We start from the raw sequence: 14,423 nt of genomic DNA, 5'->3' as shown, positions 1-14,423 counted from the left end.
AAGATTCCGCGGCCCCTTCGTCTCTGCTGCTTGCTTCAATCTGAAACCCGGCCTGCGTCAAGAGGGCGTCTCACGCGCGGGGCTGCCATCTTAACTCCCAGCCGCTATATACATCTAATCTTGTTTGATCCCTGATGCTGTCTCTCCTTCCCTTCCTTTCCATTCGCTTGGGAGAAGCCGAGTCCCCGAATCCCCATCATGCACGGGCAACCGAGAGAGATCGCGTATCGCATTGTAGTGGGATGGCGTGTGTAAGCGGTGGAACACCTGGTCCGGTTGTTGCCATCCGGGACACGGCATGATGATCTAGAATATGGAATGCTCTTGAGATCTTGGCTATCTGCCGTCTCTCACGTCTGATCGCCACTGCCATCGACGGGAGGAGGTGTTGACGGTGTAGCAGCTAAAGGATGATGAGGTTCCTGGCAGGCTTCTTCCCCCCCTTCAAGAACGGGCTGCCGTCCCGTTCTCTTGGGATTTCTGTTTCTGTCCTGGTCCTGCTTGCCTTCCCGAACGAACTTCCCATCAACTGCGTCCATCCTTGTGTCTTCGACTCGAGGTGTGGCCCGTATGCTCATTTCCCTGATCTGATCCATCATCCCGCGTCGAAATAATCTTCTGGCTTCCAGGGCCGCGTTTCCACTTTTCCACTTTATTTTCCATTTGCATCCGGGATCCTCCTCGGGCACAGAGTCTTGGGTGCTGCAGGAGGCCTAGATAATTAACTAGTGCCCTCCCCGCGCAGGTGCATTTGCAGCCGTCTCTCAGTTTTCCGCGCCTTTTGCGATAGCTTCTCTTGCCATTCGGCTGCTTACTTGCGGGACTGCGTTCTTTACAGCCACCATGGTGTATTCTTCTCCCGTTTCGTTCGCGGCGGCGCTGCTGTCCCTGTTCGCGGCCTCCAGTTCGGCTCAGAACTTCACCATCTCCAACGGTCAGATCTTCACGCCGGGCCTGGTCATCTTGGATGCGCCTCAACCAGGAACCCCGCTGGGCGGAGGTTAGTAGTTGAACCCGAAAGCCTCATATGATGGACGAATCGAGAGGCCTCCAAGTAAAGGAATTTTCTAACATGGATGGACAGACAACCTCCATGTCGCGCTGGACGTGTCGACGAACGGCAAGATGCCGCTGCCGCCATATGCCCAGGACAGTCCGACCAAGATCTTCAACGTGACCATGTTCCTGTCCAGCTACACCACTGGCCGCAACTTCACCATTACGAACGGCACGGCGACGGCTAACAACGCCAGTCTCGGGGACATCATGTTCCAGGAGCCCGGCAGCACGGTGAAGCACGTCAACTGGCTCTGGCCCGACTGTCTGGTTGGCAATGGACAGCCTACCTCAGCCGACAGCGATCGCGGCGCTTACAACGTAAGCCACATACGTCGAGAACAAATGACACGTGGTTTGAGGACACAATCCGGACTGACACCACGCCCCTAGATCTCTATCCGCCAAAACTACCGCCTCAACGGCGAAGACCATTACACCATCTTCGACGTGCCAATCTCCGTGACCAACAGTATTGAGAAGAAGGACGGCCGACCGTCTTGCGACGCGCTCAACAACCCGCTGCTGACGGAGCAGGAGCTCAACGCAACGGCCGCCAATGCCGTCGGCGTACTCTTCGCGCCGGGCGACTCGACCACCATCGAGGTCAAGTCTGGTAACGGCGGCAGCGGTGGCGGGCTCAGCGGGACCAAGCCGGAGGCGACACCGGGCGACGGGCTCGGTGCTGGAAACAGCTTGAGCTGGAGGGATGGCGCGCACTGGTTGTGTCTGGTGAGCATCGGCGCCGCGTTGATGCTTTGAAACAATCGACGAGTTTGTGCATGGCGGATTTGTGGCGTGAGTTTCGAATACTCTTTACCTTTAATGATACCCAGACGCAGGAGACCTGTATTAGTACATATTCCTTAATCGAGTCCACGTGTCGATGGATTCGTGGCTTCCCCTGTCGGGCGGTCGCGTAATCGACGCCAAACTTGGAAAAAACACACAGACATTCCCAACGGTCCTGGATTCGTATTCTTCTAGAAGAAGCGGCGTTTGACTATGAACTGCAATAAGGACCAGGTTAAGGTTATTCCAGGGGAAAGGCACGGTTTTGTCTCACAACGTTGACCGCGCGCCATCCGATCAGCGAGGGCGGGTCCATTACGCAGTAGGAAACTTATTCCTGAGTTGTCCGCCCTCTCCACTCGCAAAGTCCCCCGGCTCGGTAACCACCCGGGCGACGGTTCCTGCTACACCGTGACCCATGCCGCCCAACGAACTGCTTTCTGAAAAGGGTAATGTGCACGCCTTTCCTGTCGTACGCGGCCGGCGCATACCACGCGCGACCGACGGTTCACATGCGGGTAGCCACCTCGCTGGCGCACACTCACACGCTCCCGGCGTGGCATAGCATGCCAGCTCTGGACTCCCGCTTTGCAAGTCGATCCTCGGTTTCCCCTTCGCATCCTTTTCGCTCCTGTCCTATCAGAGCCCTCGGTTTCCCGGTCTATGCAACCCTCCCAGCTCCTCGACCAAAGTCGGACTTGCAGGTCGCAACGGTACCCCATGATTCCCCGCACTCTGACCGCGCTAGCCAAACCTCGGCTGCGCGTTGCACAGCCGTGGAAAGCTAGCAGCTCGTGGTGCCAGACGATGCAGAACCATGGACGAGCATGACGAGACGAGAGCACCAGCTTCTCTCGCCAAGGAGCGGGTCGCTGGAACTGGTCCTGTCGCCTGCATTGTACGACGAATCCTTGTCTTGCCGGCTTCTTGATGACCATTCCCCCCCGTCATCAATGCGCTCTTAAGTATGGGGTCGCATGCCTTCCTAAATGCGGTGGTGTGATGTCGAGATCGTTGCCCTTTCCAAACTCCATACATCTTGGGAGCTTCATTCCCACTGATTTCAGCTTCCACACGCCACCAGGAGGCTGAGAGAGAAACTCGGTTCGAAAGTGCGGATACCTTGAATCCACCAGAGCTTCTTGCCACCAAGCACATCTGATATCTCAATCCCCTGGGTAGTGCGAACCATTGTCGTCGCCTTCCAGATCCGATCTCACCGTCTTCTCATAGCATCATTGTCCAAAGGCCCGTGTGCATCGAAAGCGAAACCCCGCCCAAGATGCCGATGCACCAAGGCTTTCTCCCGCGCGAGGGCCTCACCGCCGACCCCATCTTCCGCCTCATCGCGCGCACCGCCCTGAACCCGGCCGTGATGCTGCCGCTTCTGCTCCTCGCCCGTTACACCAAGAAGGGCGGCGACCTTGCCATCCTGCACCCAACAGCCTTTGCGCGGGTCAAGTTCCTTGCCTACTGCGCCCTCACGCGGTGGGCGAGCAGCTGGCTCTCGCGGCGCGTGCTGAACGGCTGGTCCACCGACCATTACGACTGGCGCAGGGAGGTTGTCCTCGTGACGGGTGGTGCTGGTGGTATTGGCGGGCATGTCGTGCAGTTGCTGGCTGAGCGGGGTGTTACTGTCGTGGTGTTGGATATCCAAGACCTGACCTTTGCAGCCGGTAAGTCTTTCGTTGCCCTTTTTGGGCTTTTTTTTACCGGGGCGCTGTGGTGAGGTCAATGACTGACCCTCTGTCGATAGGCTCCAATGTCCACTACTTCAAGTGCGACATCACCTCAACCGAGAAACTCGCCGCCGTGGCCAATGACATTCGCGCCAAAGTCGGCCACCCGACGGTGCTCATCAACAACGCCGGTGTGGCGCGCGGCAAGACGGTCCTTGACTCAACGGAGCACGACATACGCTTCACTTTCGACGTCAACACGCTGTCGCACTACTGGACGACCAAGGAGTTCCTCCCGCACATGGCGAAGAACAACCATGGCATGATCGTAACGGTTGCGTCGTTTGCGAGCTACCTATGCGTTCCCAACATGGTAAGATGCGTCGGTGAGAAGTCCGCTGGGCCAAGCAACTGCTAACTCAGCAAAGGTCGACTACGGCTCCTCAAAGGCCGCCGCAATGGCGTTCCACGAGGGCATCTCGGCGGAGCTGAAGACCCGCTACAACGCGCCGCGGGTGCGTACGGTGCTGGTCAACCAGGGCTACACCAAGACGCCGCTCTTCACGGGGTATCAACAGGGAGTCGAGCTCATCCTCCCGGCGCTTGAGCCCGAGACAGTCGCGGAGGCGATCGCGAAGCAGGTCCTCCGCGGCGAGAGCGGGAACATCGTTCTCCCGGCGTACGGCAACACGCTGACGGCGCTGAGGGCGTTCCCACATTGGTACCAGAGCACGCTGCGGGCTCAGTCGCAGAAGCTGATGACCAACTTTTCGGGGAGACAGGTTGTCAACGACGTCAAGGGCTTTTATGACAAGAAGGGCAAGGGGGCCGAGGGCGAGGGCGAGCAGGAGAGGCCGGAGGAGAGCACGGTGCTGGTGGCGGAGCCCACTCCTGACCTGAGCGGTATTCAGTGAGTGGTCTGGAAGGAGGAAGGTGTTACGGTATATATAATGTCTCTGGAAAAAGAGTGGGCGGATGAGGTTGCGTTCGTATTCGGGGGTGGTTGAGCTTGTTAACTCTAATTGGCGTAGTGCGCGTCTCTTTGAATGCGGCTCTTAGTCGTCGCAGGGATCGGGCGATCTTTTTAAAGACAACCACATGGATCTTGACCAAACTGGCATCGACTTGTGAACCCAACCTACATGGGCCGGCAAACATTGAAGACGACCCATGATCGTATGCGGAGTCGTGACGAGATCGCAGCAGGTCCGGGGCTGCTCATGCCGCCTGGCTCAGCTGCATCTTGCACGGGCGTACTTTTCCAAACGCATGGTTTATTCGCAAGTTCATTCCCGGCCGATGTCTTTCGAATTCGCCGTTGAGCGGATTGGTTGAGAGCAGATGTCCCGGCTGCGGGAGTAGCCACGTCGCGGCTGGGGGGATGCGTCTCTGGTCAAAATTGGCGACGACGAAACCCGCCTTTTTATCAATCCTAAACTCACTTCTAACGCCCCGAATCAAGTTTCAAAGAATTCCTGGTTGTCTCTCACTAGTTCTAGCTGAGGGTGATATTGTCGTTCACTTGTCTATTTAAATAAGCGAACAACGGCTCCCACCACCCCGATGTCCCGACTGCCAAGGGCAAGATCGACTGATGAGGCAAGTGGTATCCAGTGCGGGTGGAATCCAACGGTTTTATCTCTCCTTTCCCTTGCTGTTGCGGCCGTCCCCCGTCCCATTCGGTCGTTTGTTCTCTCGGGCCCACCCAAACTGTCTAGAACGAGGAAACTACGCCGTCAAGGCGCATATGCATGTTTGCTTCGTTGGTTCTTCATATTCGAAGCGAGAAGAGGGGGTTTTGCAGCCGGTCAACAATCCACCTATATTAAAAGGACGAAGTTGGCCCCCGCGCAAAACATTCACCTCCGGTTCTGGAGTTCTCCTTTCCTTCACGGGGGTTTTGGGATATTCTGCCAAGATAAACGACAGAAGTAGCTGCAACGATGGCCAACAACTTGGACAACGAGGTTCATCTCGTCGCCGACGACTTCGATGACGAGGTACGCGCTCGAAAATAGCAAAGTTATGACTGGATAACCTGACCACTATGACAGGTTACTGATAGCGAGGCGGATCTCGAAGTGAGTCCCAAGTCCGGATCACTGGATTAATTCTCTGCCAAATGCTCCATTACGTTAACACCAAACCACCAAACAGAGCCTTCACTCGGAGACCACTAGCGTCAAAGACTCCATTCGTGAGTACCGGATGGAGAATGGTAGATCATACCACAAATACAAAGATGGCAGTGAGTTCTCACTCAAATCTACCAATGTCGAGCGGCAATGTTCTGATTAGCCGATCTAGGATACTTTATGCCTAACGATGAAGTGGAGAACGACAGACTCGGTAATGCCAAATCAGTAATCTCGATACCCTACTCAACTTCGCTGACTTTTGAACCTACAAGATATGCAACATGAGATCTGCTTCCTCACATTTCATGGGAAACTTGGAATTGCTCCGCCTTGTGAACCTGACGCCAAAGTTGGGCGCGTTCTCGATCTTGGCACCGGTACCGGTCTTTGGGCCATTGAGTACGGCGATGCGCACCCTGAAGCCGAGGTCAGTGCATCTTAGGCTGACATACCTCCCTCATGTGGCTATTTTGGTTGGCTAAAGTATGGCTTGTATCCAGGTTCTGGGCATGGATCTTTCCCCCATCCAGCCACAAGAGTGAGTTTTCCTCGTGCGCTAAACCAAGCCATAAAACAGCTGTTTAGACACGACTAGAAAGCTAACTATGAGCTCGTCAGCGTACCCCCGAACGTGCGATTCGAAGTCGACGACATGGAGGAGGAATGGCTGTACTCGCGGCCCTTTGACTACATTCACAGTCGCTTTATCAATGCGAGTATTGCTGATTGGGAGAAGTTGATCAGGAAAGCGTATAAGTGAGTCCCTATAACACCCTTCAACCACCAACGCTCTACAACTACTTGATAGAAACTGGCATCAGTTCCCTGGTGTCTGGCCGTCTCGTGTAACAAAACAGAAAGCTTACGAAGTCGTTGAACTAGGAATCTTGAGCCGGGCGGCTGGTACGAAATACAGGAGGCAGCTTTCCCTATTGTGTGCGACGACGGCACTCTGACTCCAGACATGCCGTTGAGCCGACTTGGGAGCCTGGTCACTGAGGCGGCGGAGATGTTCGGGCGGCCATTCATTGAGGTCCCATCATTGAAGAAAGTCCTTCTTGAGGTTGGGTTTGAAGACGTCCAGCTGAACTCCTACAAGTGGCCGACAAACACCTGGCCCAAGGACGACCATCACAAAAGAATCGGCGAGTGGAACTTGCACAACTTTGCAGATGCGGCTGCGTCGGTGGCCATGGCACCCCTTACCCGTGCTCACAACTGGACAAAGGAAGAAGTAATGGTGTTTCTTATTGGTGTGCGGAAGAATTTGAGAGACAGGAATATCCATGCCTACTTTCCCGTGTAAGGACCCTTCGCCTTGAACAGTGGATACCCAACTTGTTATCGTTTTTACTGACAATTCAATCCGCAGTTATTCTCTCATCGGACGGAAGCCCTTGAAGGAGAAGACTCCGGCTCCCGCTGCTGCTTCGCAGTCACTTTAGGGAAAGTTTTGTGAATTTGCAACAACGTTTGCGGTTATTGAGCAGAAACAGACGCGAATTGGCCGAGGCGTCATCATCCACTTGTGAATGAGTGACGAGGCGGAGGCCCAGAAGCACAGTTATCTTACGAGTTGTTGGAGTTTTGAACATAGCATAATCAGTAGGAAGACTGTTCTACAAAAGCGAACAGTTTATCATTTGGAAAATACATATTTAACCCATCTTGGTAGCAGGTCGTTTTTGGTGGATTCTATACAGGGCTGCCTCACATTCTTCGCGGTTGTGGAACACCTTCCGACCGGGGAAGCCCATGATCGAGGCGCACGAGGTCAACCAATGTGACAAGTGGGAAGGAAACGATGTTCAGTTGGACGTCTGCGCCAACAAGTGCTCAACGTTGCATTTTCCCATTTCACACCACCGTTCACCTGCATAATGCACACTGCGTGATTGCTGCTTGACGGAGGGGTTGGATGGTTGGCGGTTGGTTCTGTTGTTTTTCGCCCTTGGCACAGCCATCAACGATCGAGCCAAGGAAGAGGGGTCGGGCGGATAGACCAGTCTACTGTCAAAAAGGCCCGGCTCTCCTTCTCGCATGTTTTATTACTTTGTTGGACCTCGAGACTCTGGCAATTGGCTTCCGAGGATTGGAGGTCGCTTACAGAAGGTGAACACACCGCAACCATGGCCGAGGCACAGGATGTTTATCAGAATGCGCCTGTCGCCAATGCCTATGTTTGTGCCAGATGGAAAAACTCTGGAAGACAACGCTAAGCATCGTGGCAGGTTGCTGATGACGAGGTGGACCTTCAAGTGAGTGTCGGCTTGTTAACTTTGCTCATCCCAAGACTGGAATTGTGAAATTGACCATCTGGACAACTTCTAGAGCATTATTTCGGAGTGGAAGAAGCTCCTGACTAGAATCTACGAGTGAGTGTAACTTTCACCTTAGATGAAGGAGACCCCCCGAGGAGGTGCAGGGTTTTCTGGTGGGTGTTCGTAAGGATTTGAGGGATAGATTTGTCCATAGTTACTTCCTCATGTAAGAAATCGCCCTTGGCCGTTCATCTGAACTTGGTCGACTTCCACATCGAAGTCCCTGCTGATTAGGGGGTTGCAGTTTTACCGTTGTGGGCAGAAAGCCGCTGTCAGAAGACGCCCCGAATCCCTCACTTCAATCATTTTCAGCATTCGATTGCTGGAAATGTGCGCCTTCAACTGAACAATGATGAAGGAGGGAGGTAGGAAGAGATCACTGGCTCAGAGCGTCCTCTTGGATAAACGTGTGAATGAAACATTCGAATTCCATGCCCTGGCCAAATATTGTAACAACGTTCGAGACACAGCAACAATACATGCTTGACTCAACAAACCATGCTTCATATTCCTCTGCGTCCTCTTTGATAAAAGTGGACAAGAACCCAGGCTCAAGCAGCAACTCATGTGGACCAACAAGCACGTAGACTCGCATCCCTTGTTTCCTCCCTGCACTCACAAAAGAAAAACGACAATCTTCCTGTTCGACCATTGCGCCCTTGTCAATGGCGCCATGGCAGGCGCCTTCAGCCCCGCCCAAGATATTCGCTGTTCCACGGCTCCAGTTCCTTGAGTCTCTTGTCCTGCGGAATTGGTCTCAGCGCAAAGACAAGTCGCCAGAATCCAAAGGAAATTGTGTTCCCTGATCTCTATATCTCATCAAATTTGCTGAAACTTCAGATGAGATTTATCTTAAATGACCGGTCCATCAACCGTGGAGTTGATACAGCGCAAATCTCACGTCCTTCGTACCAGTGCGAAAGTAATCACTTAGACGCGGATGGTGAACGGACGGTCAAATTGCAAGCATCTTATGCAGTGCCCTTTTCAACGCAGATGCTTGTGTAGCAGCGAAATGTGACACTGAGATGAATTAGGTTGGTGTTAGCTAACGACAACCCTCAAGACGTAATTGCAGCTGGAGGAGTGGTACGTAAGGTCGTTCGCGCACTGACCACTCGTCCGATAACGATAAGGCCGTCATTTCTTACCTCCTGAACTGAACACAGGACAAACTATCCTCATCTCCAAGCCGGCCTCGAGTCCTCGCGAAACACTTCCTCTTGAGACAAACCCGGTTCTCAATGCGTATGAAGCCTTCTTGAATTCTCGTCACTCATTTCGACACAGTTTTGGCTCTCTAGAGCCCGCCCTTCTTTCCCCTTCCTCGATGCCTCTTTCTCCCTCCACCAACGATCATGGACGGTGATCCGAAAGTCGAGTCGCAGCTCGACTCGTTCAGCTTAACCTTCCCTCTTCCCTATCGCATAGGTTTCATCATTATTCTTGGTAGGTTGCGAAGGAATTGACGCTCAGAATCGCCTGCTAACCACCCCTTAGCCGTTTGGGGCTGGGGTGCCAACCTTCACTACCTCCACAAAGCCAAGATCGATGTGCCCTCCCTGATTCGATATCCCTCTCGATCCTCCCCGACAGAGCCGGCGCATCACCTTTCGACGTACCGCCTCGCGACCGTCCTCTCGACCGTATTCTTCCTCTCGATATCGACATTCTGGGTTTTTACGCGACGGACGCCCTCCCTTGTCATCGAATATGACTGGCTACCGATGACGTATCTCGTCGCCCTTGCGGCCCTGTTCTTCGTCCCGGTTCGCAACTTTTCGCAGGGCGGTCGCTCGCGGTTTCTTGCTACACTGCGCCGCGTCAGCATTGGAGGCCTGGCTGAGGCCAAGGATGGAAAGTTTGGGGACATTCTGCTTGCCGATGTGTTGACGAGCTACTCCAAGATCTTGGGAGACCTCTACGTCGTGCTATGCATGTTCTTCACACCCTCCGGCTCTTCGACTGCCCGGCCAGACCGCAACTGCGGTGGGACAGTTATGGTGCCGCTCATCATGGCTGTGCCGTTTGCGATTCGATTCCGGCAATGCATGATCGAATACTTGCGAGTTCGACGAGCGCCTTACAAAGAGTCGGCGGGTTGGGGCGGCCAGCATCTGGCCAACGCCACAAAGTACGCCACAGCCTTCCCGGTTATCATCCTCAGCGCACTGCAACGAAACGTCCCGGCCGACCAGCCGGCGCCCGGCCTGAACAAGGCATGGCTGATGGCTGTACTAGTGAACTCTCTCTACTCCTGGTACTGGGACGTTGCCAAGGATTGGGACCTAACTCTGTTCTCGTCGGCGCGCGAGCGCAACAACCCGGAGCACCCGTTCGGTCTCCGCCGGCGGCTGGTGTTTCAGCAGCCAATCATCTACTACGGGGTCATCGCGATAGACCTGATGCTGCGGTGCACTTGGACAGTCAAGCTGAGCGCGAACTTGGACAAGTTCACCGACTTTGAGAGTTCCATTTTCCTGCTACAATCACTCGAGGTGTTCCGGCGATGGGTCTGGATCTTCTTCCGCGTTGAGACGGAGTGGATTAGGAACAACACGACGGGACTGGCGGTTGACGATATCTTGCTAGGAGACTACCAGGGCAAGTATGATTCTGACGAAGATTAGGAGCTGGGCTCGCCCCCTCGATGAGATGAAACTTGTAATGTACGTGTGTGACTATGGATGTCTGGAGTTATTGGTCTAGATGGCAAGCGAATTTGACCGGGTTCCAAGGGACTTTGGCTCATGTCGATAATACTTTAGATTTATTTTGTATCGAGTATGCGTGACGTAGGGTTAGGTGACATACTCAGCCATCGCATTTTCAACGCCTAAATTCACCGTCCATCGATCATGGGCCGTTATCAGGCAACTGGTCTATCAGTCGTTCACTAGGCGCGCTCGCAGAACCATGGGTGAGTTCGCTGTGTCTGCAATCATAGTCTCAGAATGATTGATCGACCGGCGACGAAGATGCGTGCCTGCAGCTACCGGTAGTGACTATAGCGGCATTCCCCCACCAAACGGAACACAGCATCCCTGTCGGCGATCTGCCTAGACTGCCAGTGGTGCAGGGCAGGGACAGGGGGCAAAGGCCAAGCTTCTAACGACATCTCCTCTTCTCCTCGACCACATCCCTAGGCCGCCTTCTTTGTTCGCCATTCGACACGATAAAATCTCAGCAGAAACAATCAGCCTTTCAAAAGTTAAATATACTATGGGTTCGGAAGACTTGAGAAATCCCTGGTATTGATCCTCATAACGTTTCATGAGACTAGAGAAATGCGACGAAGTGCTACACCTTTTTCTGCCGAACCATTTCAAAAGGGTCATATGTTGGTGAACAAAGTAAGTCGGCGTACAATTCCAGTCATCATTACCTCAGATATTGATGAAGGCCTGTGAGGTGGTAGAAGTGACGGAGCGTCTGAGTCAACACATAGCCAGAATTGGATGAAAGGCATCGAATCCCAGGGAGAACGAGAGGGGCTCAGTATTCCATTGGAGCTGTTATGGAATACCTCATCAACGAGGAAAGTAGGATGCCATCGGGCCCTGATTTCAGTCTGAAGTATTTTCAAAGGGAGCAACTGGGTGGTTTCCCCAGTAATTGGTCAAAGAGAGGGGAAGTGCGGCAAACAAGACGTACTCTGCCGCTGTTTTGTTACACAACCACGACGCCACTCCAGCTCAGCAGCCCAAACACTGGGTCTTCACACAAATCAACGCGCTTCACGTGGTGCGGAGGCTACCTAAGAGGTCAAAGAAGTCACCTTCGCAAACGTGGACTTGTCTTGCAACTGTATTGGTAGTCGGCTTTTCGGGCAGTCCGCCCAAGGCCATGTCTAGTAGGTAAGCTTACGGACAGACAGATCGGCAAAGGAGCCGTATCGGACGCCGAACACCCTTCCCTCGCGGTCTTTTCGACGAGCCGAGGCAGCTAGCCTGTCCGTAGTGGCTTCGCTGCAGGAGTTAAAGCCCGGCTCATCTTTCCGGGCGTACTTTATTGATCCGGGGTAAATCCCTATTCCGTAGGAGCCTGATGTGGAAGGAAAAGAGGCCGATCTGGACACCGATTGCCGAAAGGCCAGGCCCAGGCCTGTGTCTTACTGCTCGTCCAATCCAAATTCACGGAAGCTCCTCCGCTTCCATTGTGTTTTTTTGAGTCCTTGGCACAGTCATCAAATACGCCCTCCCCAGGACTCTCGGGAAGAGGGGTCGAATATGATGCATTACTTGCTACTTGTCATACGAGAGCTCAACAGTCGGATTAGGTCACCCTCAACTCTGTTGTACTACTGAAGACGGCATCTCTCTCTTGATCGCTCACATAGATGGCACGCAGATGGAAACAGCCGAGACACCCAAATCTATACCGGAAAGCTTCGTTCGGCACCTAGGACTGGGCTCCTATATGGACGAGCGGCACGATCGAGATGACATGTTTCAACCCCCTTCGGAAGCCTGAGCTGGCCGCTTATGAACCATTCAGACTGTGACATCTTCAAGCCTCAGCGCGGAGAGATGGATCTTTATGCGAGCGTACACCCGTCAGCCTGTCTCCGACCTGGATCTTAAGAATAGTCACATGTACCTATTAGTGGTCTGTCAGAGTTTGGGAAATGGATGGCCCGCATATTCTGTGTCCGTTTGCGGCTGAGATGACGTGCACTCGCCGGCACATCCCAAGCATTATGCCAGGCCATGTGGTGCTCTTTCATCTCGACGCATTGGAGTCTCAGCCCTCCAAATGGCTCTTCCGAACTCCAACGGTTTACTTTCTTCAACTCATTTGAGAAGTCTTTGGTGGAATCAAAACAGCTCTTTCTGCATACAGATGAATCTGCTCTTCAAGTCAGTTCTGCGGGCTTATGAGGTACATTAGGAACCAATTGCCATGTCTGAGACGTTCGGCGCTGGATCCCCAATAGGTGGTCTCATTTTTCGTAAAAAGCGGCCGGCCCCAACAAAGGCGGCCCCAGTTTATCATGGTGGAACAAAGACGCCAGTCGATGAGTGGCTTCATCCTTCGGCAAGTTGGAGGGCAGAAAGCTGATTTCCTCTGTTCAACCACCAAGCCAATGCATGCCGATCAGCTTGAACTCGTCGCACTCGCGGGATGGGCAAAGTCAAAATAGCATGCCCAGATTACCTGGTTCGTTTTCCGGAAGTATTAGTACGTAGTCCACCTTGATTGACCCTGGCAAAGAGGAGAGCGAAGGCCCCCCAAAAATAACGGTAGCCAAGTACTGCTGAGAAGGTCTGGGAGCGGATATCGAATGTCGGCTTTTCGTTGGTGATGCAATTTGCTTTTAACCTCGAATTCGCTGCGGCCGTTATTCCAGAAAGCATAACTCTGGATGACTTTGATTCACGTTTTGCATACTTTCTATTGAATCTGAATCTGGTCAACATCTATGCTTCAGAGCGAGGCGCGATGATTTGCTTGGCTTCTTTGTCCGTAATGACAGCTTGGGGATGCCATACCTGTCAATCGTCCGATAATCAGCAAAGCTGGTACTAAGTGAGCCTTGATCGGCAACCGAAAACCCCGGGCGATGCCTCAACAGCCGATTTCCTTTCTCTTTACAAAGTCCTTTTCTACCCGCGTTTTACTAGTTGGGGTCATGCTCCTCTCATTCCATATCGACGGTGTGATAGATGGGCGGCCAAGGTGGGATGCCCGAGAGCAGTAGTCAGCCTTGGCGCTGTAACCCGGTTTGCAAGGAGGTAAGCTGCATGAGTATAAGATCTTGGAGCTATCTCCTGCACGCCGTGAACAAATATAACCGTCATTTCAGTAAGCCTTTGGATGGAGTGTGACTACCAAGGTGACTCCATTGGAAGATACGTCCTTGGATCAGTCAGACTGACAAACAATAATTCGCATGATGGTGTTCGGCGCGGTTGGTCTGGCATCCAAGGTCTTTGTTTGGACACAATATAGATAACAAGTCACGGCCTCTCTCGACAGCCGACTCCTCACAAAACGGCTTTGGAATTCGCCAACAGCCCAGGACGGGAAGGGAACGTTTTGCGAATACATCGAACTTTTGGATTTATGCTGAGGGGACCTCGCCTGCGGAAGGCCGATCGACACCGCTTGGTCTCTACTTTCTTGCCCGACACTTCTTTGTCGGGAGAGTCATTGGCTCTGAGCGAGCCATTCCCAATCCAGTCATCACCAACGACAAAGGATCTTCGACCTCGATTCTAGAAAAACCCTCTGGCCGCATTCGACAAGCGTGTCTCGGTCATTAGCTTTGTCATCGGGCTGGTGGCTACCAGTGGCATGGGTCTTATTGCACCAGACTCCCGGGCTTCGTCCTTGAGGGCTCCTGTTGCTGCTCCTGTTGCTGCTCCTTCTCTTCCCCTTCTCCTCCTCCAACGACCCTGCGAACCCGCCGTTATCGTGAAATGACAACCGCCAGC

The 14,423-nt window shown here is 53.3% G+C and overlaps 4 protein-coding genes across 4 annotated transcripts; all 4 read left to right on the top strand.

Annotated features, from left to right (window-relative positions):
* Window positions 1–843: 843 nt before the first annotated feature.
* ColSpa_02271 (uncharacterized protein) lies at window positions 844–1,818 on the top strand (the record flags this gene model as incomplete). The annotated part of the gene is made up of 3 exons (XM_049268483.1): window positions 844–1,000; window positions 1,085–1,377; window positions 1,450–1,818. The coding sequence occupies 3 exons, from the start codon at window positions 844–846 to the stop codon at window positions 1,816–1,818; spliced, it is 819 nt and encodes a 272-aa protein (XP_049124440.1).
* A 1,312-nt stretch (window positions 1,819–3,130) lies between these two features.
* ColSpa_02270 (dehydrogenase RED2) lies at window positions 3,131–4,441 on the top strand (the record flags this gene model as incomplete). Its single annotated transcript, XM_049268482.1, has 3 exons — window positions 3,131–3,524; window positions 3,605–3,900; window positions 3,956–4,441. 3 exons carry the CDS (start codon window positions 3,131–3,133, stop codon window positions 4,439–4,441), a joined length of 1,176 nt encoding a protein of 391 aa, XP_049124439.1.
* A 1,029-nt stretch (window positions 4,442–5,470) lies between these two features.
* Window positions 5,471–6,971, top strand: ColSpa_02269 (putative methyltransferase tdiE; the record flags this gene model as incomplete). The annotated part of the gene is made up of 6 exons (XM_049268481.1): window positions 5,471–5,527; window positions 5,582–5,608; window positions 5,685–5,775; window positions 5,938–6,092; window positions 6,261–6,421; window positions 6,548–6,971. The coding sequence occupies 6 exons, from the start codon at window positions 5,471–5,473 to the stop codon at window positions 6,969–6,971; spliced, it is 915 nt and encodes a 304-aa protein (XP_049124438.1).
* Window positions 6,972–9,344: 2,373 nt separating this feature from the next.
* On the top strand, window positions 9,345–10,616 carry ColSpa_02268 (protein ERD1 1; the record flags this gene model as incomplete). Its single annotated transcript, XM_049268480.1, has 2 exons — window positions 9,345–9,435; window positions 9,487–10,616. 2 exons carry the CDS (start codon window positions 9,345–9,347, stop codon window positions 10,614–10,616), a joined length of 1,221 nt encoding a protein of 406 aa, XP_049124437.1.
* Between the last annotated feature and the right edge of the window lie 3,807 nt (window positions 10,617–14,423).

This window comes from Colletotrichum spaethianum, assembly GCF_022836535.1.
Source record: "Colletotrichum spaethianum MAFF 239500 DNA, contig04, whole genome shotgun sequence".
Lineage (NCBI taxonomy): Eukaryota > Fungi > Ascomycota > Sordariomycetes > Glomerellales > Glomerellaceae > Colletotrichum > Colletotrichum spaethianum.
Note: the sequence above shows the minus strand (reverse complement) of the source record. Positions and strands in the feature narration are given on the sequence as shown.